Consider the following 24,747-nt stretch of genomic DNA (forward strand, 5'->3'; position numbering starts at 1 on the left):
ATTCACCCAACTTATTGTGAGAAGCTTGTGGAAGGCTACCTGAAACATTTGACCCAAGTTAAACAATTTAAAGGCAATGCTACCAAATACTAATTGAGTGTATGTAAACTTCTGACCAGCTGGGAATGTGATTAAAGAAATCAAATCTGAAATAAATCATTCTCTACTATTATTCTGACATTTCACATTCTTAAAATAAAGTTGTGATCCTAACTGACCTAAGACAGGGAATTTTTACTCTGATTAAATGTCAGGAATTTTGAAAAACTGAGTTTAAATGTATTTGGCTAAGGTGTATGTAAACTTCCGACTTCAACTGTACATACACACATCATCACGCACACATAACCCAACTCATAATGCTTAAAATTACAATAATGCTTAAATTAGTGTCATTCCTCAGTCCAATAACTGTACAGTAGTACATTAAATCCTGTGCAAACTTCATCATCTAACAAAAACATAATTCAACCTCTCTCTGAGGGAAAAGGACAGTGCTGAGCATCCAAGAGAATTTACTGTCACTAAGATGTGTATATTTGAAGGGACTGAAATTGTTCTGATCTCTGACCTATGAGTCAGGGAAAATTAGAACAATGGCCCAGTCAGTCACAACAACGTCTCCGCCTACACGGCAGCAACAGAACACAGCAAAGACAGACCACACTGCAAACAGGCAATTAAACCATGGCAACGCAAGGCAGCAGGAGATGTCTCAACAAAAACAAAAGATGCAGATCAAGGAGCTCAAATTCACGTCATCCATTGACTTAAGTGGAAGTTTCCTTTACCAGTCTTCTTGTGAGACCAAACACATACTGATATATACACACTACATACAGATAGAACCCTGCAGCTCGACCTCACCTCAGCATACCTAACAAGTTCTAGTTACTATATGCATGTTCATGCACTACACACACCCTTGGCCTAGCACATAGCCAGACAAATCACAAGCCTGTTAAAATTAGCTTTAACAAACTGATGTACAAAAACAATAGAAGGCATGTTTGAGCTGGGAGTAACTTATTCTCAGTTTAACTGCATGTAGCCAGCAGCACACCACCCTGCGCCAGCAGCACACCACCCTGCGCCAGCAGCACACCACCCTGCGCCAGCAGCACACCACCCTGCATCCCACTGCTGACTTGCTTCTGAAGCTAAGCAGAGTTGGTCCCTGGATGAGAGACCAGACGCTGCTGGAAGTGGTGTTGGAGGGCCAGTAGGAGGCACTCTTTCCCCAGGGCAGTGATTGGGGACATTTCCCTGTGTAGGGTGCTATATTTCGGATGGGACGTTAAACAGGTGTCCTGACTCTCTGTGGTCACTAAAGATCCCATGGCACTTATTGTAAGAGTAGGGGTGTTAACCCTGGTGTCTTGGCTAAATTCCCCAATCTAGCCCTCATACTGTCACCAGTTTACAATTGGGTCATTCCTCTCCCCTGTAACTATTCCCCAGGTCGTTGCTGTAAATGAGAATGTGCTCTCAGTCAACTTACCTGGTAAAAATTTTTAAAAGCCTATTCACGCCTAAAACACAATCTTCAAAATCCCACATGCAGAAAGATTGAACAAAGTAAGTAACACAAACTCCATGAGCAGGGTTCATTGACAAGGTCCAGTCTATCTGACCACACACAGATTGGTGTTAGTTAGTGCTCTGTTACTGCAGGTACTGATCACCAAGGTACTGGTGCAGTTCTAATGCAGGCCACACTGATACCTTCTTGCGGATGGCAAAGCGAGGAGCTCGCCGAGCACCAGGGGTGATGGGAAGGAAGTGGCCCCTATACTTAAACTGAGGAAGGAGCAGAGAGAGGGATAATGGAGGAGAGAGAAAATATGTAGAACTCGGACAGTAAAGAGATCAGAACGATGGTACGACCAATGAGGACAGGTGTCAGTCTTCATCCAGTCATTTGATTGGATAAAACTGGAGCTGTAAAGGTTGGGGTGGTGACTGTACCTCTGGTTCAGGGTCGTCATCATCAAAGTCATTGTATGTGGTGTGGTCTGGGTTGCTGGCTTTGTCCAGCAGCTCGATGGCCAGGGTTCGACTGAGAGGCTGTGACACAAATGGGTGCTGTGGACACAGGAAGAGGATTGTGAGGTCACAGCCTACAGGATGGCCATTGCATTTACACTTCTCTAAACTGGTAATCAATGATTGGCTGGTTAACATGTTTTCTTGACAGACACTGAAATCTAGTGTTTCCATTTAGACTGGGGGTACCTGTAATAGTTTCTCTGCTGTTGGCCTCTTCTTGGGACTTTTCGTCAGGGACAATTTGACAAAATGATGGAAATTATTTCCCCTTTTATATGAGGAGACAGAACAAACAGATACATGTTAGAACATTTATGATTTTAATATGAATTGAAAAATCAGGGGTTGGAACGTAAATTATTTTCACATTTTTTCATTCTGAACAGAATCACAATTTTTGGGGGTTCCGTTCCACTGTTCCGACCAGCAAAATAAAGTTGGAACCCCAAAAAAGTTACGGTTTATATTGTTCCCTTTGTAACCTGTGAAATCTAACAGTTTACATTTAGTTCATTAAATGACTTCACCAATCAGCGTGGTTAGAGCAGGCAAGCTGGTTGATAACATGTGTGATGGACAGACAAGTTTAGTCTTTGGCGCTAGAAGCGGATGGAATTTAGCAGGTGGGGAGAGAGCGAGAGAGGTTTGAGGAGGAGGCTTGAAGCACTGGGAATTAGAGATTGATATGGGAGTGAAAATGTATTAATATGTGGGCAATGCTTGTCCCGTCATTTTTTTCCCCCTGTACTGTCCTGATCCCGCAACAGTTCTATAACCCCAGAACTTTCCTGTCCCGTCCCAATAAAAATCACTCCCGTCCCGTGCTCATTTGTGGACGCAGAATTAGGAAGTATTGAAAATACTTTCAGTAATCCAATATGCGACTGTGATGTGGTTGTCTTACCTATTTCAGTTAAATGCACTGACTGTAGGCCTAAGTCTCTCTGGATAAGAGCATATTCTAAATGACCTAAATGTATATCGATTAAGGCTGGAGGATGAGGACAAAGAGCCCAGCAGGATGGTCTGCACATAACAGCACCTGCATAAATCTGTAGGCTCCAGCTGAGCACTGCCCACATATGAACATTAACAACCCATTAACATTTACAACATGAACATCGAAAAAACCTGAGCGGCAGTATTGCATCAGTCAATCTATTTTTATTTCCCTCTTCACCGCAGATGGCACGGGTTTAGTTAAATACACGAAGAATTGGGCTTGATGGTAAAGTGAGTAGAGCAGGTATACTGCTTCAGGCCGCTTGTCCAACCCTCCAGTTGATAGCCTATTTGTTTAAACACCAGCATTTCTTACAAGCCATGTATTACTGTAGCAAGGTGCGAGAGTGAGCCGACAGAAGGGGGAAATGTACAATTTATTTTGTATTTACTTTTATTAAGTAAACTATATTAGGCCTAGCCTACACAGTTGGTGCTTTTACAAAATGCTCCACACATGACATATTTACGACCAAAAAACTCAGTTTGTAACTATTCCTGTACTGCCCGTTCCTGTAGACTGTTGATCCTGTCCCGAACTTCACAGAACTTCACTCCAATTCCTGACAGAATCCCGCGGGACCCTCCGGAGTCCTGTTCCTGTGTCATACTCTACTTGGCATCTTAAGACATGCATTATCTGAATTAGAGTCACAGATTTATACTTGTGGCTTCTATGGAGGAACTTTGAATGTCTTTTGAGCTAGCTAGCTAACAAGATTGTGTGTGCAGAGTGGCACCAGAATTAATAAAACATCTTGCCTTCTTGTAGTTAATAAATCCAACATGAAACGTGATAACTAGGCCTATTGCAGGGCTCTCCAACCCAGTTCCTGGAGAGCTACCCTGTAGGTTTTCAATCCAACCCCAGTTGTAATTAACCTGGTTCAGCTTATCAACCAGCTAATTATTAGAATCAGGTGTGATAGATTAGGGTTGGAGTGAAAATCTACAGGACGGTAGCTCTCCAGGAACAGGGTTGGATAGCCCTGGCCTATAATAGCCTTAACTAGCATTGAAAAAGTTGATTCATTCTTCTCTAGTTAATAAAAAAAATCTCTCTCCCTATCTTCTGAGTCACGATTGCAATGTCAGTACAGCAGCCTATGCTTCAGATGGGGGAGGGGCTACAGTAGCCTATGCTTCAGAGGGGGGAGGGGCTACAGTAGCCTATGCTTCAGATGGGGGGGGGCTACAGTAGCCTATGCTTCAGAGGGGGAGGGGCTACAGTAGCCTATGCTTCAGAGGGGGAGGGGCTACAGTAGCCTATGCTTCAGAGGGGGGGGGCCACAGTAGCCTATGCTTCAGAGGGGGAGGGGCTACAGTAGCCTATGCTTCAGAGGGGGAGGGGCTACAGTAGCCTATGCTTCAGAGGGGGAGGGGCTACAGTAGCCTATGCTTCAGATGGGGGAGGGGCTACAGTAGCCTATGCTTCAGATGGGGGGGGGGCTACAGTAGCCTATGCTTCAGAGGGGGGGGGCTACAGTAGCCTACGCTTCAGATGGGGGGGGGCTACAGTAGCCTATGCTTCAGAGGGGGGAGGGGCTACAGTAGCCTATGCTTCAGAGGGGGAGGGGCTACAGTAGCCTATGCTTCAGATGGGGGGGGGCTACAGTAGCCTATGCTTCAGATGGGGGGGGGCTACAGTAGCCTATGCTTCAGATGGGGGGGCTACAGTAGCCTATGCTTCAGAGGGGGGGGGCTACAGTAGCCTACGCTTCAGATGGGGGAGGGGCTACAGTAGCCTATGCTTCAGATGGGGGGGGCTACAGTAGCCTATGCTTCAGAGGGGGAGGGGCTACAGTAGCCTATGCTTCAGAGGGGGAGGGGCCACAGTAGCCTATGCTTCAGATGGGGGGGGCTACAGTAGCCTATGCTTCAGATGGGGGGGGCTACAGTAGCCTATGCTTCAGATGGGGGGCTACAGTAGCCTATGCTTCAGAGGGGGAGGGGCTACAGTAGCCTATGCTTCAGAGGGGGGAGGGGCTACAGTAGCCTATGCTTCAGATGGGGGAGGGGCTACAGTAGCCTATGCTTCAGAGGGGGGAGGGGCTACAGTAGCCTATGCTTCAGAGGGGGGAGGGGCTACAGTAGCCTAAACATGCACATACACTGACAAACATTTTCAGCTTGCAGGCAGACACTGGAATATGTTTGAGTGACAGAGAGGGCTTTGCATAGGCGCTTTGTTGCATTTTTTTGTGGGACTAGAAAAAATGCCTGGAACGTAAAAGAACGTTCCCGTGTGTCTCAGTTGGTAGAGCTTGGGGTTGTGGGTTTGATTCCCACGGGGGACCAGTACGGGGGGAAAAAACATGAAAATGTACGCACGCACTACGATAAGTCGCTATGGATGAGCTTCTGCTAAATGACTAAAATGTAAATTAACCAGTTCCCAGCATTTTAAATAATGGTTCCATTCCAGTACTGATCACTTTCATTCCAGGTTCCTGTTTGTTCTTTTCCGGTTTTCGGTTCTGTTCCCTGAACAGTTTCCAATCCCTGCTATTCACAGAGGAGAACATGAACCCTTACCACTTCACTTTGTCTTTCAATTTGGGCGGCTGGAAATTACTCTTTGTCATCAAGAAAAGGGCCCTGGAAAGTAAGAAAACAGACTTGGTTTGTAGAACAAAAAGAACAAGAAATATCCAGCATCACATCACATTGTCAAGGCTTCATTCACACATCTCCCAGCACACATACTACCTCATGGGGTGCAGGTCAAACATAGGAGGCTGCAGCTCGGCCAGCTCAATGGCGGTGATGCCCACGGCCCAGATATCACACAACTGGTTGTAGCCTCCCTTCCTCTCCACTGCTGCCACCTCTGGAGCCATCCTGAGAGGAGGGAGAGGGAAAAAAGAATAAATAAAAGAGTACTTAGCATCAGTCATGAACCAATTAATCATTGTGAGTCAATCAATTCCAGCCATAACACTAATCATAACACTGTCCAGAGCAATATGAATGGTCTGTCACATCCTTAGATCAATAAGTCAATTAACCACACCATCATGTCAGAGCCCATCCAGAGTGTGACACCGAGTGGAGTGACCAGCGGTGAAGCTCACCAGTATGGAGTTCCAATGAAGGACTTCCTCTTAGCCAGCGTGGCAGTGATCTGTGCTGATACACCAAAGTCAGCTAAGGAGAAAGAGGGTAAAATAGAGAGAAAATGAGCAAAAGATAATAAGTATTGTGAGATCTTATTCTAATACAGTAGGTAACTTAGGCTGCGTTTAGACAGGCTCTAGCCAGATCTGATTTGAAAAGATCTGATGTGATTGGCCAAAAGACCAATTAGTGGCAAAAAAATATCTGAATTAGGCTGCCTGTGTGAATGCAGCCTAAGTAGTCAAGGTGAGGCTTTGGCAACTGATATCTGGTTGAAGGGAAAGCAATGGTTGTCCAAGACCTTACCTAATTTCACATAGCCGTTGTCTGTCAATAGAATATTTGCTCCCTATGAGAAAAAGTTACAGGGTCAGGCAAAAAATAACCACACCAAACAAGGTTTGAAAGTCAATCATCTCTACTTGAAAGCACGCTTATTGCCATCATTGACATGGCATTACCTTAATGTCTCTGTGCATTTTGCCTTTGTTGTGGAGATAGTACAAACCCTGTAAGGAAGGGAGAAAACAACATATCACTAATTCTTAGTCAATCTGACCCATAGATTCACACGTCAGCAGGGGAAAAAAACGTACCTGAAGGGTTTCCCGTGACATATACGCAATCTGAGACTCGGACAGAGGCCCAGTCACTGGAGAGGAGGGAGAAAGAGGGCAGAGTTTAAGAGCAAGGCAAAGTATCTGAAGCATTTCATACACAAGTTTGAGTTCAACACCAGATGTTTGACTTACGAGTGCTATTTACTGTGCTGGCTGGCTATGACAGCTTAAGTGGGAGAGTGGGAAGAGTGTGGATATTGATTGCAACAAGCTTTCATCTACTGTGCTTTACACAGCTATTCTATTAGGGTGACTGTGAGCATGGGTGAATGCATAGGTCACCACAGTGAGTGACTTTGTGAATGTGGGAACGGGTGTGTGCTTGAAGAGACTATGTGCGCACATGTGTGTGTCCTACCGTGATAAATATCCTGCAGAGATCCTCCTCCGCAGTACTCCATGCTGATCCATAATTTATCTCTCCTGAAGGAGAAGGGAAGTGATACACTCACAGACCACAAGATAGCAAGACTGATGCTGTCCCAATCAGACAACAAGTCTCGATTAGACCAAAGACGGACATTTTAGCTGTACTTTAAATTTTGCTCCATCTAAAACGACAACATATTCAATGTCATGCCTGAAATAGCTGTATCATTTGAGTCCAACTTCAGAGAGTTGTAATACTGTCTATCCATACCGGATCTATCAGTATGTCAGTCTTACCGGAGATAGCTGCCGAAGTAGGCCACGATGTTGGAGTGTTTGCAGTCCTTCATCACAATGATCTCCTGCTGCACCACCTCAAAGTCCTCACCTGTTAATCAAACAGTCAGTCATCCGATCAGTTACATGTTCAGGCCATAAAGCATTAGCCTGGTGGTTAGATCATGTTCAGGCCACAAAGCATTAGCCTGGTGGTTAGATCATGTTCAGGCCATAAAGCATTAGCCTGGTGGCTAGATCATGTCCATGCCACAAAGCATTAGCCTGGTGGCTGGATCATGTTCAGGCCACAAAGCATTAGCCTGGTGGCTGGATCATGTTCAGGCCATAAAGCATTAGCCTGGTGGCTAGATCATGTTGAGGCCATAAAGCATTAGCCTGGTGGCTAGATCATGTTCAGGCCATAAAGCATTAGCCTGGTGGCTGGATCATGTTCAGGCCATAAAGCATTAGCCTGGTGGCTGGATCATGTTCAGGCCATAAAGCATTAGCCTGGTGGATAGATCATGTTCAGGCCATAAAGCATTAGCCTGGAGGATAGATCATGTTCAGGCCATAAAGCATTAGCCTGGTGGCTGGATCATGTTCAGGCCATAAAGCATTAGCCTGGTGGCTAGATCTGTTTGTGCTTTAGCCACATCCACGTGACATGTTGTTGTCATGCCAAACAACAATAGAGAAGTTAGCTTAAGCATAAACAGACACGGCTACCAGGCCAACACAGCCAAGCATTCGTCGCAGGATACAGACACCAAGACATGAAATCATTTCAAATTAAAGCAGATGGTAAACATGATAGAACTTGTTTTGATCATCATTAGGCTGTGCGCTGGTGGAGGCTGTAGTGTCTACAGGAAATATATTGATGCAAAAATTGAAAGCAGCGCTAACTGCATCAAATCCAGCTATTTTAGAATGCCTTCAAACACTGGGACATGTCTAAAAGAGCCCAGGCTTATATGAAATGACAGCACACCTCAGCATGGATAAAATAGCTAAAAGACAATCATTCCAGTGGCGTGCCAGCTTAAAAATATATCTTATTCAAATGTAAAAATGACTGTTTCAGTTGCTTCATCTATACTGTAAAAGTGAAATCAGTGAGACACTTGCATCCATCCACACTCAGAACCATCTCTGGCAGATTGCTTTTGACAACATTAAGAATGGCTGTGGGTGAATGTTGTAGAGTTGGCTTCTGCATACATAGGCTTAGCATACATAGGCTTACATAGTCCATGGATCAAGATGACCTTTGCACTCTTTGAGCTCTGACACCGAGGTGAAGGTCTACCATCTGATGGATACCCTGGGTGTGGCTTTCAGGTTTTATCTGGGTGTCGAGCCCCTCAGATATGTGACTGTCGAAGCAAATTAGTGCCCTTCCTGACCCATAATAGAAAATCTCTGTTACTATGGTAATGGTTCTGACCCAAGGCCCCAGCAGCTATATTGACAGGAAGTGTAGAAACATAATGGACAAAAAGGCATACAGCTTCAAATTGTTCACGTAAGCCTTAAAAACAAGTTATGCATAGAGAGGTTTATCCCTTTCCAGTCACTAAAACCTGCTATGAATTCATGTGGGTGAATGGCCAAATGATTAATCCTTGCATAACTACCGATATCCTTCTAGCGCCCTGAGCAGGGATAGAGCCACACAGCTTGCTAAGGGCTATCACTGTCACATGGTAGGCTAGGCTATATCATCCAGCTACACCAGTGTTTACACCCGGACGCTGCAGCATGACAGCTTGATCTGCGTCAAAGATGGCTCTGATGGGTGACGGTCCTCCTCACGCAGTGGCGTGTATTCATGGATGCCAAGGGAAGTCAGGGTTCCCCCCAAAAATAGACCAAAAAGAAATAACCAAAAATGTATCTTTCGTCTCTGTGTTTCATAATTTTCCTTCAATTCGCAAGAGGCTGAATTGTATCTCACAGGAGAAAGCATCCGAGCGAGCGAAACAGCGCCAGTCTCCTTACATGTACACCATCTACATCTGCATTCGGAAAGTATTCAGACCCCTACACTTTTTCCACATTTTGTTAGGTTACAGGCTTATTCTAAAATATATTAAATTGTGTTTTTTCCTCATAAATCTAGACAATAACCCATAATGACAAATAAAAACCAAAAATGTTTGTGCAAATTTATGAAAAATCCAAAACTGAAATATCACATTTACATAAGTATTCAGAACCTTTACTCAGTACTTATTTGAAGCACGTTTGGCAGCGATTACAGCCTTGAGTCTTCTTGGGTATGACGCTACAAGCTTTGCTCACCTGTATTTGGGGAGTTTCTCCTATTCTTCTCTGCAGATCCTCTCAAGCTCTGTCAGGTTGAATGGGGAGAGTCGCTGCACAGCTATTGTCAGGTCTCTCCAGAGATGTTCGATCGGGTTCAAGTCCGGGCTCTGGCAGGGCCACTCAAGGACATTGAGACTTGTCCCGAACCCACCCCTGCGTTGTCTTGGCCGTGTGCTTAGGGTAATTGACCAGTCTGAGGTCCTGAGCGCTCTGGAGCAGGTTTTCTTCAAGGATCTCTCTGAAACTTTGCTCCGTTCATATTTCCCCTCGATCCTGACTGGTCTCCCAGTCCCTGCCACTGAAAAACATCTCCCCAGCATGCTGCCACCACGCTTCACCGTAGGGATGGTGCCAGGTTTCCTCCAGACGTGGCGCTTGGTATTCAGACCAAGAGTTCAATCTTGGTTTCATCAGACCAGAGAATCTTGTTTCTCATGGTCTGAGAGTCCTTTAGGTGACTTTTGGCAAACTCCAAGTGGGCTGTCATGTGCCTTTTACTGAGGAGTGGCTTCTTTTCGGCCACTCTACCATAAAGGCCTGATTGGTGGAGGGAAGGTTCTCCCATCACCACAGAGGAACTCTGACCAAGGTCCTTCTCCCTCGATTGCTCAGTTTGTCCGGGTGGCCAGCTCTAGGAATTTAAGAATGATGGAAGCCACTGTGTTCTTGGGGACCTTCAATGCTGCAGAAATGTTTTGGTACCCTTCTGTGCCTCAACACAATCCTGTCTCGGAGCTCTACGGACAATTCCTTCAACCTCATGGATTGGTTTTTGCTATGACATGCACAGTCAACTGTGGGACCTTACATAGACAGGTGTGTGCCTCTTCAAATCATGTTCAATCATTTTAATTTACCACAGGTGGACTCCAGTCAAGGACGATCAATGGAAACAGGGTGCACCTGGGCTCAACTTCGAGTCTCATAGCAACGGGTCTGAATACTTATGTAAATAAGGTATCTGTTTTTTAATACATTTGCAAACATTTCTAAAAACCTGTTTATGCTTTGTCATTGTGGGGTAGTGTGTGTAGATTGATGAGGAAAAAAACAATTAAATACATTTTAGAATAAGGCTGAGACGTAACAAAATGTGGAAAAAGTGAAGGGGTCTGAATACTTTCCGAATGCACTGTATCTGATGCCGTCTGTATGACATTGGCCTCCCTTGACAAAAAAAGTATTTAAAAAAATTGACAATCAGTGTTGAGCTAAACTGAGCGAGTTAACTGTGAATGGTCCTGGCGCATCAAAACATTTTAAGGGAAGCCAGCTTGGATTGGGCATCACCCCTATCAAATCCCATTGAGAGCATTAGTCATCGATAGAAAAAACGGAATTGTTGCATCTTGTTGTGTTGTTGTCTTCCTAGCAAGCTAGCTAAAATTGTCCCTTTCCTAATTAGCCATGGGTGGAGATAGGGATTTGCACTTGTGGTTTTACTTAATTTTCCATACTGGCCAATGATTATAATGGAGATTCTGCGCATACTATTAATTCATACGTTGTTGTGCCCCTGGCCTGAGAGGATGGACGTTCAATATGTAGCTAGAAGTAGAAGGCTGATACTAACTAGCTAACATTGCCCATGAATGGAAGTTAGGCTAGCAAGCAAGAATTTTAGCCAGGTAGCCTAGAACAACAAAAACTAAAAGTGGGTACTGTTTGACAGAGTCATAGACTGTTTCGTCAACATGAAAGAGAGGTGGATGGCATTGGTGTTTCTCTACAAGTATGGTGAGTTAACATGTTTTTCTACTTGCATGAACGCACACAGTGACATCAGAAACATGGACAGCCACATATTTAGCTTACGTTGATTGGACTAAATTGTTTTTGATATCTTATAGTTCTCACTAAATTAGACTAAGCAGAATTGATTTGATGATGTTGAAATGTTGAAATTGAAATGGTGCCACAATAGTGGAGGCAGACCCTTTTTTCTTTGTGACTTGCAGTAACTCTCTGTGGTTCTAAATCAATAGTTGTTTAGTGATGGAAACATTCACTTGCTTGACCATGCTGTAGGTAAAGTAAGTGTCTGTTACTGTACATGAAATATGTTTTGTGGACTTCACTGGACAGAGTGACTATCTGGTTTTGTGATAAAACAAATGTGTGGATGAATTTATCCTGCCACTGTCTTCTTATTGTATCTGCCTTTAGGTCTATATAGGCATATGGACTAACGCAAGGTCGCAAGGCATATGGACTAACATGTTATAGAGCAAACAAAGCAATTATCACAACACATGGGATGTAATTTGGCTTTTTGGGGGGGGATTTTGGTTCCCCAGTGATTTTACCCACGCACCGCTACGGTCCTCACGTCACCTCTCAAGGATAACGAAGGGCAACACAAAAGGGAAAATAAGGGCAAATCATAGGCTACAGCACAGAGGCAAAAGAAGGATTGTGGGCCGAATCCTGAATGACATCCAAGTGCAGTTTAAAAACTTTTGCTTAAATCAGAATTGATGTGTCAATATGGTTTTGACATGAAAATGATGAGTTGTGTACGGAGAACTCAGGACTCAACCCTGGGAGAAGTCAGCTAAATTTGAAGATGAAGTACAAACACAGTGCCGTGTTTTAAGGCTTCGATTGTTGTCCTTTAGTGCCTGCTGAAAACGACTGGTACACCGGTGCAATGGCTTATCAAATCAAGCTCAAGGTTTTTGCATCTGAAATCCAGACCCAGCCTTTCAGACGCTCAGACTGCATAAATCACATTCCAGTCAACCAATCAATTGAAGACTGAGCCAAACCCCTCACTGATGCTTAGCAGTATAAAACACTTTGTTCTGGCATACATTCACTTCTAGAACGGACCATTCACTATGTAAACCCATAAACCCTGAAGCTACAGTGCCTTCGGAAAGTACTCAGACCCCTTGACTATTTTTCACATTTTGTGGTATATGGTCTGATATACCACGGCTGTCAGCCAATCAGCATTCAGGGCACGAAACCACCGGGTTTATAATCCATGGTAGCCTATTCACTGTAAGGATTCAAATAGATCTTTATCTCAAACACACACACACACACACACACACACACACACACACACACACACACACACACACACACACACACACACACACACACACACACACACACACACACGTGTGTTTGTTATTCAATGACCCAGGCTTTAAGACAGTCAACCCTGACATGTTCTGATGGGTGTGCCAGTACAAACTGAATCATTAGTCTGATTCCATTAGCAGTTTCACCTTGGGTAATACAGGTCCTGCTTCCTGACAAAGTAGTCAAAACAAAAAGTCAAACTTTCTTCTAAATAGAAAGTTGTGGCAGCAGCGTTTGTTGGAGCAGTGAGTCATGTAAGGACTTGCATTTGTAGGATGGATGTGAAAAACACCCCATTTCATCTGCTTATTCCAGCTTACTGTTTGAGAACTGTCTGAAGTCAAAGCTAAAATACCTTTTCTCAAAGCCAAGCAACTCCGTTGTCAACAGAAGGAAAGTTTGAGGAAAACCTTGAAGCATGTAAGCAAATGCACAAGTCTGAAGCATGACCTTTCCATATCTCCTAAAGCCAGACTCCATAAGCGTGTCCTGTAGTCATCACTTTGTGTATAGATCTCAAAGCCGGGGAATAACACATACAAGAGGGTGGGTAGCGCACGCACACACACACACACACACACACACACACACACACACACACACCACACCTACTTAGAAGCACAGACATTTGAAAACACACACGGGCACACACACAAGCAATAGGGAACAGAGACAATGGAAAGAATGTGATAAGTACAGGGCTTCGAACACACTTAAGAGAAATCTAAAAATAAAGTGCTTGTTCTAGTGAACAATAACACATTCCTCTGACTGTGACCACTACATTTCCATGGAGCGTGCGTCCACATTGGCCTTTCTATAGGACAATCAGCCTGACAGCTAGCTTAGCGACAACACACACAGAGAGAGAGAAGAATAACGAGCCCCAGATAATCGTTCCCCTCTGTTAATGTTAATGCGCGGCTAACAGTTGAACATTAACAACAACATTGTGTCTGTGTGTAAGAGAAAGCAAATGAGAGGGATCATTTCCTCCCGTTATGTTATAGGTGTAGTATATAACCTCAATGAGTTTAAGACAGGTTAGGCTAATGCTAGGCTAGGATATCAAACACAATGCTATTGAAAACTGCTGGCTGTCAGCTCTTTTACCCACATTTAGGTTATGGCTCTAGGTTTTCCCACGGGGCATGACAACTACACATGCCGCACAACAATACAGTCAGCAATGAGATATCCTCCAACCGTTTGAGGGCAGGTGAGCGGGAGTTTCCATACAGGTTTTAAAGGGAGAGGTGAACATTTTACATTCAAGTCATTTAGCAGTCGCTCTTATCCAGAGAGACGTACAGTTAGTGCATTCATCTTAAGATAGCTAGGTGAGACAACCACGTATCACAGCCATAGTAAGTACACTTTTCCTCAAAGTAGCTTTCAGCAAAGTCAGAGCTAATAACCCATGTGGTGGTCAGTCTAGCTGCACAAACTGTATGGGACAGCACAGACTGCTAGGGCGGCAGGTAGCCTAGCGGTTAAGAGCGTTGGGCCAGTACCCAGAAGGGCGCTGGTTTGAATCCCTGAGCCGACTAGGTGAAAAAATCTGCCGAAGTGCCCTCGAGCGAGGCACTTAACCCTAATTGCTCCTGTAAGTCTGCTAAATGAATAAAACGTCAAGTTAAAATATCTCAGGTGGGAAGCAATGATGCAGTGTGCGGAAGAGAAAACTGGTGTGCGGCTAAAGCGTGAGGCTTTAGCATATTCAACACTGCACCAAAGCTTTCTGCAGGCCTGAGGCGGCGCAGTCCGTATCAAGTAGCTCCTCTACTGTAATCGCTCCCAGCGTGACCATGACATGTCAGCCAGATGCTCATAAATCACAAGCAGAAACAAACTAAATGTTTATAGTTCCATCTAATTCATGAATTCAATGTACTGTGAACCAAGAATCCAGACTGAAATCATGACTGATGAGAGAGAAAAGCATAAAAAGGCGTTCATTAGACTGTTAAATTGTAAAGACGGAGACAAGACGATGGCCATGTCTGAAATGAACAGACCATTCCCCATGTTTCAGCATTTTACAAATTCATTTCAATGCCAATAAAGCAATGTGGGAAGAAATGGAATGCTTCCCAATGTCTTATCTGGTACCTATCATACATTGGGTGCATCCCAACCCCTCATCTCTCTTTATATATTTAGTGATGCAGCACAGTTTTTGTAGAAAGTAGCACTCACGAGCCAAAACGGGTCTCCCAAAGTGCTTAAGATCCTGTTCAATGTCTTTATTCAGATTAAATTCATAGCAACTGTATTGAAAAACTCAATGAGTGAAAAGCGTTCGTCAGGTTAGACCAGGGTTTCCCGAAGTCGCTCCTGCAGCCCCCCCCCCGGGGTGCATGTCCTGGTTTTTGCCCTACTCTAGCTCTACATAGCTGATTTATATAACCAACTCATCATTAAGCACTGGTTAGTTGAATCAGCTCTGTAGTGCTAGGACAAAAAGCAAAACGTGCATGCCTTGGGGTCTGTTTGGGAAACCCTGGGTTAGATGTACATCAATGGACAAGGCCTACAGACAATAGAGGCACAGCTTTAGTCTAAAAGTATCTTGGTACAGTAGACAGACTAGGCTGATCCCTCACCAACCGTCAGCTGCATCTCTTAAGAGGATGCCATCAAAATACTGAAAAACTGACAAGGATGTCATCTTGTAAATTTTGCCTAATCCTCTTTGTGATGCAAGAATTGTTAATGTGCGCAACAAAATTATATTCACAGTGTGCAGGAAAAATAAAGACATGCATTGAAACAAGCTTTCTGTGTGGGAGGAATGTAGTCCAACTGTAGTGATAAAGATATGCATGTGTATTGCATACACGGGCACAGAAACACACATTTAGGTGGCAGCTTGGTAGCGTTTGTGGTTGTTTGCCGATAGAACATTCTATGGAGGAGGAAGCGGAAACTGGGACACTGCGTGTGCTGCATGTTATTTTGTTTGGCTCGCAAGCTGTGCTCTAGACTTGGGGAAATTATTGGAATGTAGCCTAGCAGCACGCATTCACTTCCATTAAAGGGCTTTGAAAATTACACTCAAATACGACAGAAAATAAACACTTTCGGAGGAGAGACAAGGGGTTTGAATGATGACGCTCATAAATCACAAGCAGAAACAAACAAAATGTTTATAGTTCCATCTAATCATTAAAATCAGTGTACTGTGAACCAACATCTAGGCAGAAATCATGACTGATGAGAGAGAACCATAAAAAGGCATTAATTGGACTGTTAAATTGTGAAGACGGAGACAAGACGATGGCGTGTCCGAATACTACATACTTAAACTGCATACTATGTACTCATCGTCGCATTCTATTTAGCACGTACTTTTTAGTAAAAAGTATGCGGTATGCCACGGCCGCAACGCAGGAGATGCTCCTGATTGGCTGAAAAGGTGGGGCGGGGCCGAGTGCGGGTGGATTTTTCTAAATTCAAAAGACATGCATCGCATTAACCAGCCTGATAATAGCTCATTTCCAATGTAACTAATTTCTCTAAACTCTGAATAGAATAGGAATGGAGTTCTAGGCCTGCTCAGGCTGGTTATAGGCAGACGATCACATTCAACCTATACAGTAGTAGACCATATATCCCATCTATCCTATTTAAAAAGGACTGAAGACAGAAACAGATCATTTGTTTAATTTCATCATATGTATCAGTAAAAACCAAAGTGCTGTAACATATAGAAATCAAAACAGTACACACCAAATTTTTCAAAATGTTCAAATGAAAAGGACGTGGACAGGCAGGTGCATCGCAAATTCAGAACCGCTGGACAGCAACATAATAAACTAAAGCACTGATCATTGGGAAAGAGATCAGAATGACTGGTAAGGCTTGATCCATCAATTAAATAGGTAGCCTAGCCTACAAATCTAAAACAATCTGTTCAAATCAAAAGGCTTGATTAAAATGACATCAATAATGCTGCCACATCCTGAGTCCCCGGTGCAGGCCAAGAGAACAAGAAACACTTCAGTGAGAAAACAGAAATCCACTGGCTAAAACATAAATACAAAATATTTAGGATGCAATTATGGGTATTCGGACACGGCCTTGTCTTTCTAAGGGATAATTCGATTCAGCTGTTGGGGACAGAGGAAGATTAACAAAATAAACATTTGATTATATCTCTGCAACAGAAGACAAGAGACTGCCTAGTGTAAAATGGGTTTGTAAAAGACTAGAGAAAACCTGGGAAACGGTGGATGACAGAGGGATAAGAGAGGAGAGAAAGGAGAAGAGAAAAAGGGACCAAGGGGAGGAAAGGAGGAGGAGGGAAACAGTAATGACACACAGCAGAGAGAAATAAAAAAGAGTTTACCAGGTTCCAGCTTAATAACTTTAATGGCAGCCAGTTCCCCGGTGTTGACATTACGGGCCTGGAGGAGAGAGAGAGAGAGAGAGAGAGAGAGAGAGAGAGAGAGAGAGAGAGAGAGCATTTATTAGCCAGCTGTCTGTAGGAGGGAACATACTGGAGTTGAGAGAGGACTGGCCTCTGTCAGACCAACACTGTGTTTAAGCCTGAGAGATTGTAGGCTAGAACAGTCACTTGGCAGCTACTGTAGGATAACATTGCTTAACTGCTAACTGGCCTTACAGGCTAACACATGTATCCAAAGTATTGTATGATAATAATAATACTGAACATATGGACAGAATATTTGCAAAGAGATTCATAAACAAATAAGTTTGATGATATTACTGAAGATGGCTGATTCACCTTTGAAAAGCAAATAAGATCATAAAAACAATACACTGTGCATCATTATGATGTGGCTGGTAGGGGTGTAACGGTTTACCAAACCCACGGTTCGGTACGTACTGTGATTCTTGGGGTCATGGTTCGGTTTTCAGTACAGCGGGGAAATTAAATTCCAGTCACAATGCTCAGCATTCACAATGTTCCTGGCATTGTCTGTTGTGCCAGAATTGTTATGTTGGGCCTCAAGTTTCCACTCTGATGCTGTGTTTGTAACCATGTGGTAGGTGGGAATTTACCAGTTGTAAAGTCAGAATTCGTTGTGAAACGGGGATTGGCTAATGGCCAGAAAGCTGTGTCAACCATAAATTAAAAGTCCAGCAATCATGCTTGTAAACAAATTAGAGTTCAAAAACCACATTAATAGATTGCGTTTTATAAAGAATGTTTTGTGGTTGCATTTAACTACAGTAAATGCTGTTCTAGAGGCCAGTCAGCGGTCAGTGGTCACCATGTTGGAGAAGTGGATGCTCAGGATGATAGCTGAATTTCCCACTAGTAATCACTACTGTTCAAGAGGTTTTTTTTAGTATGTGGTAAATTCCCACTTGGTTAAAAAAACGCACCATGACACTGCCTCCTTCAGCGCCAGATGAGCACTTGTGACTCTCAAAGGGGCCGTGTCTGTACCACCGTACGTACATCTCCCACTCCAGGGTAATGTGATGTCACTAAGCACAAAACAGGATGCATTGACCAATTCATTGAAAACTTCGGCTTTGGTTTGCTTATATAGAGCTGGCACTACCGGTATGCTGAAATGGGTGCAAGAGGGAAGTTCGTAATGTCCGCAGCTATAAACCAAAGTATAAAATATAAAACATAGCCTACCTATCGCTCTTCTAATTTCTTTGGCTCGGTTATAAATCAGCAGCCAAGTACTGCTTGAATACAGAGGGAAACAATGTTGTGTTGTTTGTCTCTGTTTTTCAGTCTTGCTCCGCCGTAAATGGTGCAACATATTGGAGTCTTTGGCAGCTGCATAGGCTATTCTCGTTGAGCGTGGCGACATAGTGTTAACGTTTTATCCACAACTTTGTCCATCTCCGTTGTAATCTACTGGGAAGCCAGAATGTTCCCAAACTAAATCAAATTAAATGTTATTGGTCACATACACATGGTTAGCAGATGTTAATGCGCGTGTAGCCAGTGCCTCTAGTTCTGACAGTGCAGTAATATCTAACAAGTAATCTAACAATTCCACAACAACTACCTAATACATACAAATCTAAGTAAGGGGATGGAATGAGAATATGTACATATAAATATATGGATGAGCGATGACCGAGCGGCATAGGCAAGATGCAATAGATGGTATAGAATACAGTATATACATATGAGATGAGTAATGCAAGATATGTAAACATTATTAACGTGGCATAATCTTTTTGGTATTATTATATTTTTTCCCCCTTTTTTCCCCCCCAATTCCGTGGTATCCAATTGATAGTTACAGTCTTGTCTCATCGCTGCAACTCCCGTACGGACTCGGGAGAGGCGAAGGTCGAGAGCCATGCGTCCTCCGAAACACAACCCAGCCAAGCCACACTGCTTCTTGACACAATGCCCACTTAACCCGGAAGCCAGCCACACCAATGTGTCGGAGGAAACACCGTACATCTGGCGACCGTGTCAGCGTGCACTGCGCCCAGCCCGCCACAGGAGTCGCTAATGCACGATGGGACAACAACATGCCTGCCGGCCAAAGCCTCACCTAACCCGGATGACGCTGGGCCAATTGTGCGCCGCCCCATGGGTCTCCCGGTCGTGGGCAGCTGTGACAGAGCCAGGACTCGAACCTAGAATCTGTAGTGGCTTAGACCCCTGTGTCACTCGGGAGGCTAAAGTGGCATTATTAAAGTGACTAGTGACCCATTTATTAAAGTGGCCAATGATTTAGAGTCTGTATGTAGGCAGCAGCCTCTCTGTGTTAGTGATGGCTGTTTAACAGTCTGATGGCCTTGACACAGAAGCTGTTTTTCAGTCTCTTGGTCCCAGCTTTTATTCACCTGTACTGACCTCGCCTTCTGGAAGGTAGTGGGGTGAACAGGCAGTGGCTCGGATGGTTGTTGTCCTTGATGATCTTTTTGGCCTTCCTGCGACATCGGGCGCTGTCGGTGTCCTGGAGTAGAGGTCGACCGATTAATCGGAAGGGCCGATTAATTGGGGCCGATTTCAAGTTTTCATAACAATCGGTAATCGGAATTTTTGGACACCGATTATGGCTGATTACATTGCACTCCACGAGGAGACTGCGTGGCAGGCTGACTACTTGTTATGCGAGTGCAGCAAGGAGCCATGGTAAGGTGCTAGCTAGCATTAATCTTACCTTATAAAAAACTACCAATCTTAACATAATCACTAGTTAACTACACATGGTTGATGACATTATTAGTTTATCTAGCTTGTCCTGCGTTGCATATAATCAATGCGGTGCCTGTTAATTTCTCATTGAATCACAGCCTACTTCGCCAAACGGGTGATTAAACAAGCGCATCCACGAAAAAAGCACTGTCGTTGCACCAATGTGTACCTAACCATCAACATCAATGCCTTTCTTAAAATCAATACACAAGTATATATTTTTTAAAACTGCATATTTAGTTAATATTGTCTGCTAACATGAATTTCTTTTAACTAGGGAAATTGTGTCACTTCTCGCGTTCTGTGCAAGCAGAGTCAGGGTATATGCAGCAGTTTGGGCCGCCTGGCTCGTTGCGAACTGTGTGAAGACCATTTCTTCCTAAGAAAGATCGTAATTAATTTGCCAGAATTTTACATAATTATGACATAACATTGACGGTTGTGCAATGTAACAGCAATGTTTAGACTTATGGATGCCACCCGTTAGATAAAATTCGGAATGGTTCCGTATTTCACTGAAAGAATAAACGTCTCGTTTTCAAAATGATAGTTTCCGGATTTGTCCATATTAATGACCTAAGGCTTGTATTTCTGTGTGTTATTATAGTATAATTAAGTCTATGATTTGATAGAGCAGTCTGAGCGGTGGTAGGCAGCAGCAGGCTGGTAAGCATTCATTCAAACAGCACTTTCGTGCATTTGCCAGCAGCTCTTTGCTGTGCTTCAAGCATTGCCCTGTTTATGACTTCAAGCCTATGAACTCCCGAGATTAGGCTGGCAATACTAAAGTACCTATTAGAACATCAAATAATCAAAAGGTATAAGAAATACAAATGGTATAGAGAGAAATAGTCCTATAATAACTACAACCTAAAACTTCTTACCTGGGAATATTGAAGACTCATGTTAAAAGGAACCACCAGCTTTCATATGTTCTCATGTTCTGAGCAAGGAACTTAAAAGTTAGCTTTCTTACATGGCACATATTGCACTTTTACTTTCTTCTCCAACACTTAGTTTTTGCATTATTTAAACCAAATTGAACATGTTTCATTATTTATTTGAGACTAAATTGATTTTACTGATGTATGATATTAAGTTAAAATAAGTGTTCATTCAGTATTGTTGTAATTCTCATTAATACAAATATATAAAAATAAAAATAAAAATGTAAATAAAAAACATTGGCCGATTAATCGGTATCGGCTTTTTTTGGGTCCTCCAATAATCGGTATCAGCTTTTTTTGGGGTCCTCCAATAATCGGTATCGGTGTTGAAAAATCATAATTCGGACGACCTCTATCCTGGAGGGCAGGTAGTTTGCCCCCAGTGATGAGTTGTGCAGACTGCACCACACTCTGGAGCGTCTTGTGGTTGTGGGCAGCGCAGTTGCCGTACCAGGCGGTGGTACAGCCCGACAGGATGCTCTCAATTGGGCATCTGTAAAAGTTTGTGAGGGTTTTCGGTGACAAACCAAATTTATTCAACCTCCTGAGGTTGAAGAGGCACTGTTGTGCCTTCTTCACCACACTGTCTGTGTGGGTGGACCATTCCAGGTTATCCGTGACGTGTACGCCGAGGAACTTAAAACTTTCCACCTTCTCCACTGCTGTCCCGTCGATGTGGATAGGAGGGTGCACCCTCTGTTGTTTCCTGAAGTCCACGATCATCTCCTTTGTTTTGTTGACATTGAGTGAGAGGTTGTTTTCCTGACACCACACTCCGAGTGCCCTCACCACCTTCCTGTAGGCTGTGTCTAGAGATTTAAACAATGATTGAGGACCTTCCAATTCTGGTTTATCGACGACAACATTCGCAATCGTACAGAACTAGTTCCTGGTTGTGCCTCACAAAAAGACAGCTTGAAATGCGGCAATTATTACAAAGTGCAAAGGCTCTAGTTGTTTTAACAGAATAGTCCAAAATGTTTTTTTTCCAGCCCAGATTTACCTAAGAGACACAGGATGTACCGATCCTGTGCAGGTGTTGTTACACGTGCTCTGCCACTGCGAGGATGATCAGCTGTCCGTCCTGTCTGCCTGTAGCGCTGTCTTAGGCATCTCACAGTACGGACATTGCAATTTATTGCCCTGGCTACATCTTCAGTCCTCATGCCTCCTTGCAGCATGCCTAAGGCATGTTCACGCAGATGAGCAGGGACCCTGGGCATCTTTCTTTTGGTGTTTTTCAGAGTCAATGGAAAAGCCTCTTTAGTGTCCTAAGTTTTCAGAACTGTGACCTTAATTGCCTACCGTCTGTAAGCTGTTAGTGTCTTAACGACCGTTCCACAGGTGCATGTTCATTAATTGTTTATGGTTCTGTCGTGTCTTTGGGGTACCATTAAACTGAAGACATGTTTATCAATTAACTCCCTGTAATTATTATCACGCGATTAAACTGATTAATCGTTTAATTGTAATTAACTAGGAGATCGGGGCACCAAGGAAAATATTCAGATTACCAAGTTATAATTTTCCTAATATAACTTTCCTATATTATAACATTATATATTATATTCTATTATAGTATAGGCCGATTATCTTCTGCTTTAAATGGTGTATTTTACCTCGCGTCCAGTCTCATTCCAAACGTCGTAAATTGTTGTATCTGCACGAACCCAGTCTTTACTAAGAGTCATCCATACATCAATCGTCTTAAAATCATTTATTTACTAAACTAATTAATTCACAGAAAGTATACAAACAGTAATTATCATCACAAAGAATTGGTAGAGTAATGTGCCCTAGTGGGCTAACACAGGCATGGCTGGTGTCTTGTTAACAAAGGGTCATAAACGGTCAGCTGAGGACACACAAAGTTCATTAATATTAACAATTTACATGCTAATCCTTTGCACATGAACGCTCACTCTTTTGAGAACAATTGCAATCAATATATATTTACGCTCAGTGTGTCGTCGGGATCCTTCTTGGAGCGTCGTTCGGTTGGAGAGTTCTCTCTCTCTCTCTCGGTTAGAATGGATCTTTCAAAGCGACATTCATTAATGTCGTCATAGACTGGCTGTTTCGTTGGTCTTCGCGTTCAATTATATAATTTACTTAGCTGCAGACTACTAATTAATATCAAAGACTTGTTCTTATTCTGTCGGTATCGATAGTCTAAAAGTTAACCACGTGGTATAGTTCACTTTCAGTAGAGTACTTGGATGGTCAAACCTATTGGCCAACTCGCAATGGAGTGGAGGCCGGGGTCTGTTAGACTAGTAAGGTAGGGGGGGTTTTATAGTGAACATAGAACATGACGCCTGGTCCTGTCTGTGTCCCTGGGGGCGTGCCGATGACTGAGTTAAGCTTGGTACAGAAATATAATTCTATCACATTAACATCAGTACATAGCATCTCAATGTATTACAAATAGCTTTATCCTTATTAATACATTCTATACAACCATGTGGTGCAAGTCTCATCGCTGAGGCTATTATATAAACCGTTTTATGGTAATATGGCTATATTGTCTCTTCTGAGTATCACAAAATTGTACCAAGCGGACCAGTTCGTAGCTGGATTCACCAGTCTTCCATACCTTCTCCAGAACACAAATGTCGCTTGGCTCCCCAATTCTGTGAGTTGGAAGAATTTCCTGTGTCTCTCTATGGGCCATGTGGCAAGAGATTCTCCTCTTAGAGTTTTTACAACCCTTTCACACAGGGCCTGGGTGGGGGAAGGTAGGTTGGGGGATGGTGCAAGGGGGGAGGGGGTCAACTGTCCTCCCTGTACTCAAAGAGGCCAACGTCATGACAGTTCATTGAACACATGTTCATTAATTGTTTATGGTTCATTGAACAAGCATGGGAAACAGTGTTTAAACCCTTTACAATGAAGATCTGTGAAGTTATTTGGATTTTTACGAACGTTGAAAGACAGGATCCTGAAAAAGGGACGTTTCTTTTTTTACTGAGTTTATATATTTTGTTTATGTATTCATTAGGGTTCACCGTGCGGACCGAACCAAGGTCTCCATACCGAACGGTAGTGTAAGAATAAACGTACTGTTACACTCCTAGTGGCATTTGACACTTTGCGTCTTGAAAGTCCAATATCTTGAAAACTTGACTGCTGACATACAAAACATTTTGGGACTGTATCAGCAGTGGACTAATGAAAATAATGTCCCCTTTAATCTGTGAGCAGTTAACAATTCAAACAGTAGCTTATTGCATTCCAACCATCAGACTGAGAATGAAAAATATGAAAAATAAACCTTTACGGCGATGGAAACGGACTGCTCATCCATATATTTATAGGCATATATTCTTATTCCATCCCTTTACTTAGATTTGTGTGTATTAGGTAGTTGTTGTAGAATTGTTAAATTACTTGTTAGATGATATTGCTGCACTGTCGGAACTAGAAGCACAAGCGTTTCTCCACACTCGCATTAACATCTGCTAACCATGTGTATGTATGTGACCAATACAACTTGATTTGGACTGAAAACATTGGCATTCCTTCAGACTGAAATTCAAGGAACATTTTCTTACTCAGTACAATCTAACATGGTGACTGACTTGAACTCATCCATCTCCTTATGTCACAGGTCTAAGCCAGTTCAAAAAACAGTCCCTTTGACTAGGGCTAACACATCAACACACCACATCAGGCTAAATGACTCTCTTTCTGTGTCAAAATCTTTTGAAACCCAACTCAGTCTCTCTAATCTGTCTAAAAAAGTGAGTCGATTGAAATCTTGTGAGAGTTTGATGAGCAAAATTGA

At 43.2% G+C, this 24,747-nt stretch overlaps 1 protein-coding gene across 9 annotated transcripts in view; it reads right to left on the reverse strand.

Moving 5' to 3' along the window:
- The window catches only part of LOC106577155 (mitogen-activated protein kinase kinase kinase kinase 3), a 67,033-nt gene that overhangs the window by 19,995 nt on the left and 22,291 nt on the right, over nucleotides 1-24,747 (reverse strand). For 5 of the 9 annotated variants that reach the window (XM_045700979.1, XM_014154959.2, XM_014154958.2 and 2 more), the window contains exons 2-13: nucleotides 17,212-17,269; nucleotides 7,455-7,545; nucleotides 7,147-7,211; nucleotides 6,765-6,820; nucleotides 6,630-6,677; nucleotides 6,475-6,517; nucleotides 6,126-6,198; nucleotides 5,761-5,892; nucleotides 5,587-5,649; nucleotides 2,236-2,317; nucleotides 1,969-2,085; nucleotides 1,726-1,800 (exon numbers count right to left, since the gene is read on the reverse strand). In XM_045700979.1, coding sequence (XP_045556935.1) covers nucleotides 1,726-1,800; nucleotides 1,969-2,085; nucleotides 2,236-2,317; nucleotides 5,587-5,649; nucleotides 5,761-5,892; nucleotides 6,126-6,198; nucleotides 6,475-6,517; nucleotides 6,630-6,677; nucleotides 6,765-6,820; nucleotides 7,147-7,211; nucleotides 7,455-7,545; nucleotides 17,212-17,269 — 903 coding nt within the window. The remainder of the gene's footprint in view (nucleotides 1-1,725; nucleotides 1,801-1,968; nucleotides 2,086-2,235; nucleotides 2,318-5,586; nucleotides 5,650-5,760; nucleotides 5,893-6,125; nucleotides 6,199-6,474; nucleotides 6,518-6,629; nucleotides 6,678-6,764; nucleotides 6,821-7,146; nucleotides 7,212-7,454; nucleotides 7,546-17,211; nucleotides 17,270-24,747) is intronic. The other 4 variants (XM_014154964.2, XM_045700981.1, XM_014154963.2 and 1 more) reach the window with 1 other exon arrangement.

Source organism: Salmo salar, chromosome ssa18, assembly GCF_905237065.1.
Source record: "Salmo salar chromosome ssa18, Ssal_v3.1, whole genome shotgun sequence".
Lineage (NCBI taxonomy): Eukaryota > Metazoa > Chordata > Actinopteri > Salmoniformes > Salmonidae > Salmo > Salmo salar.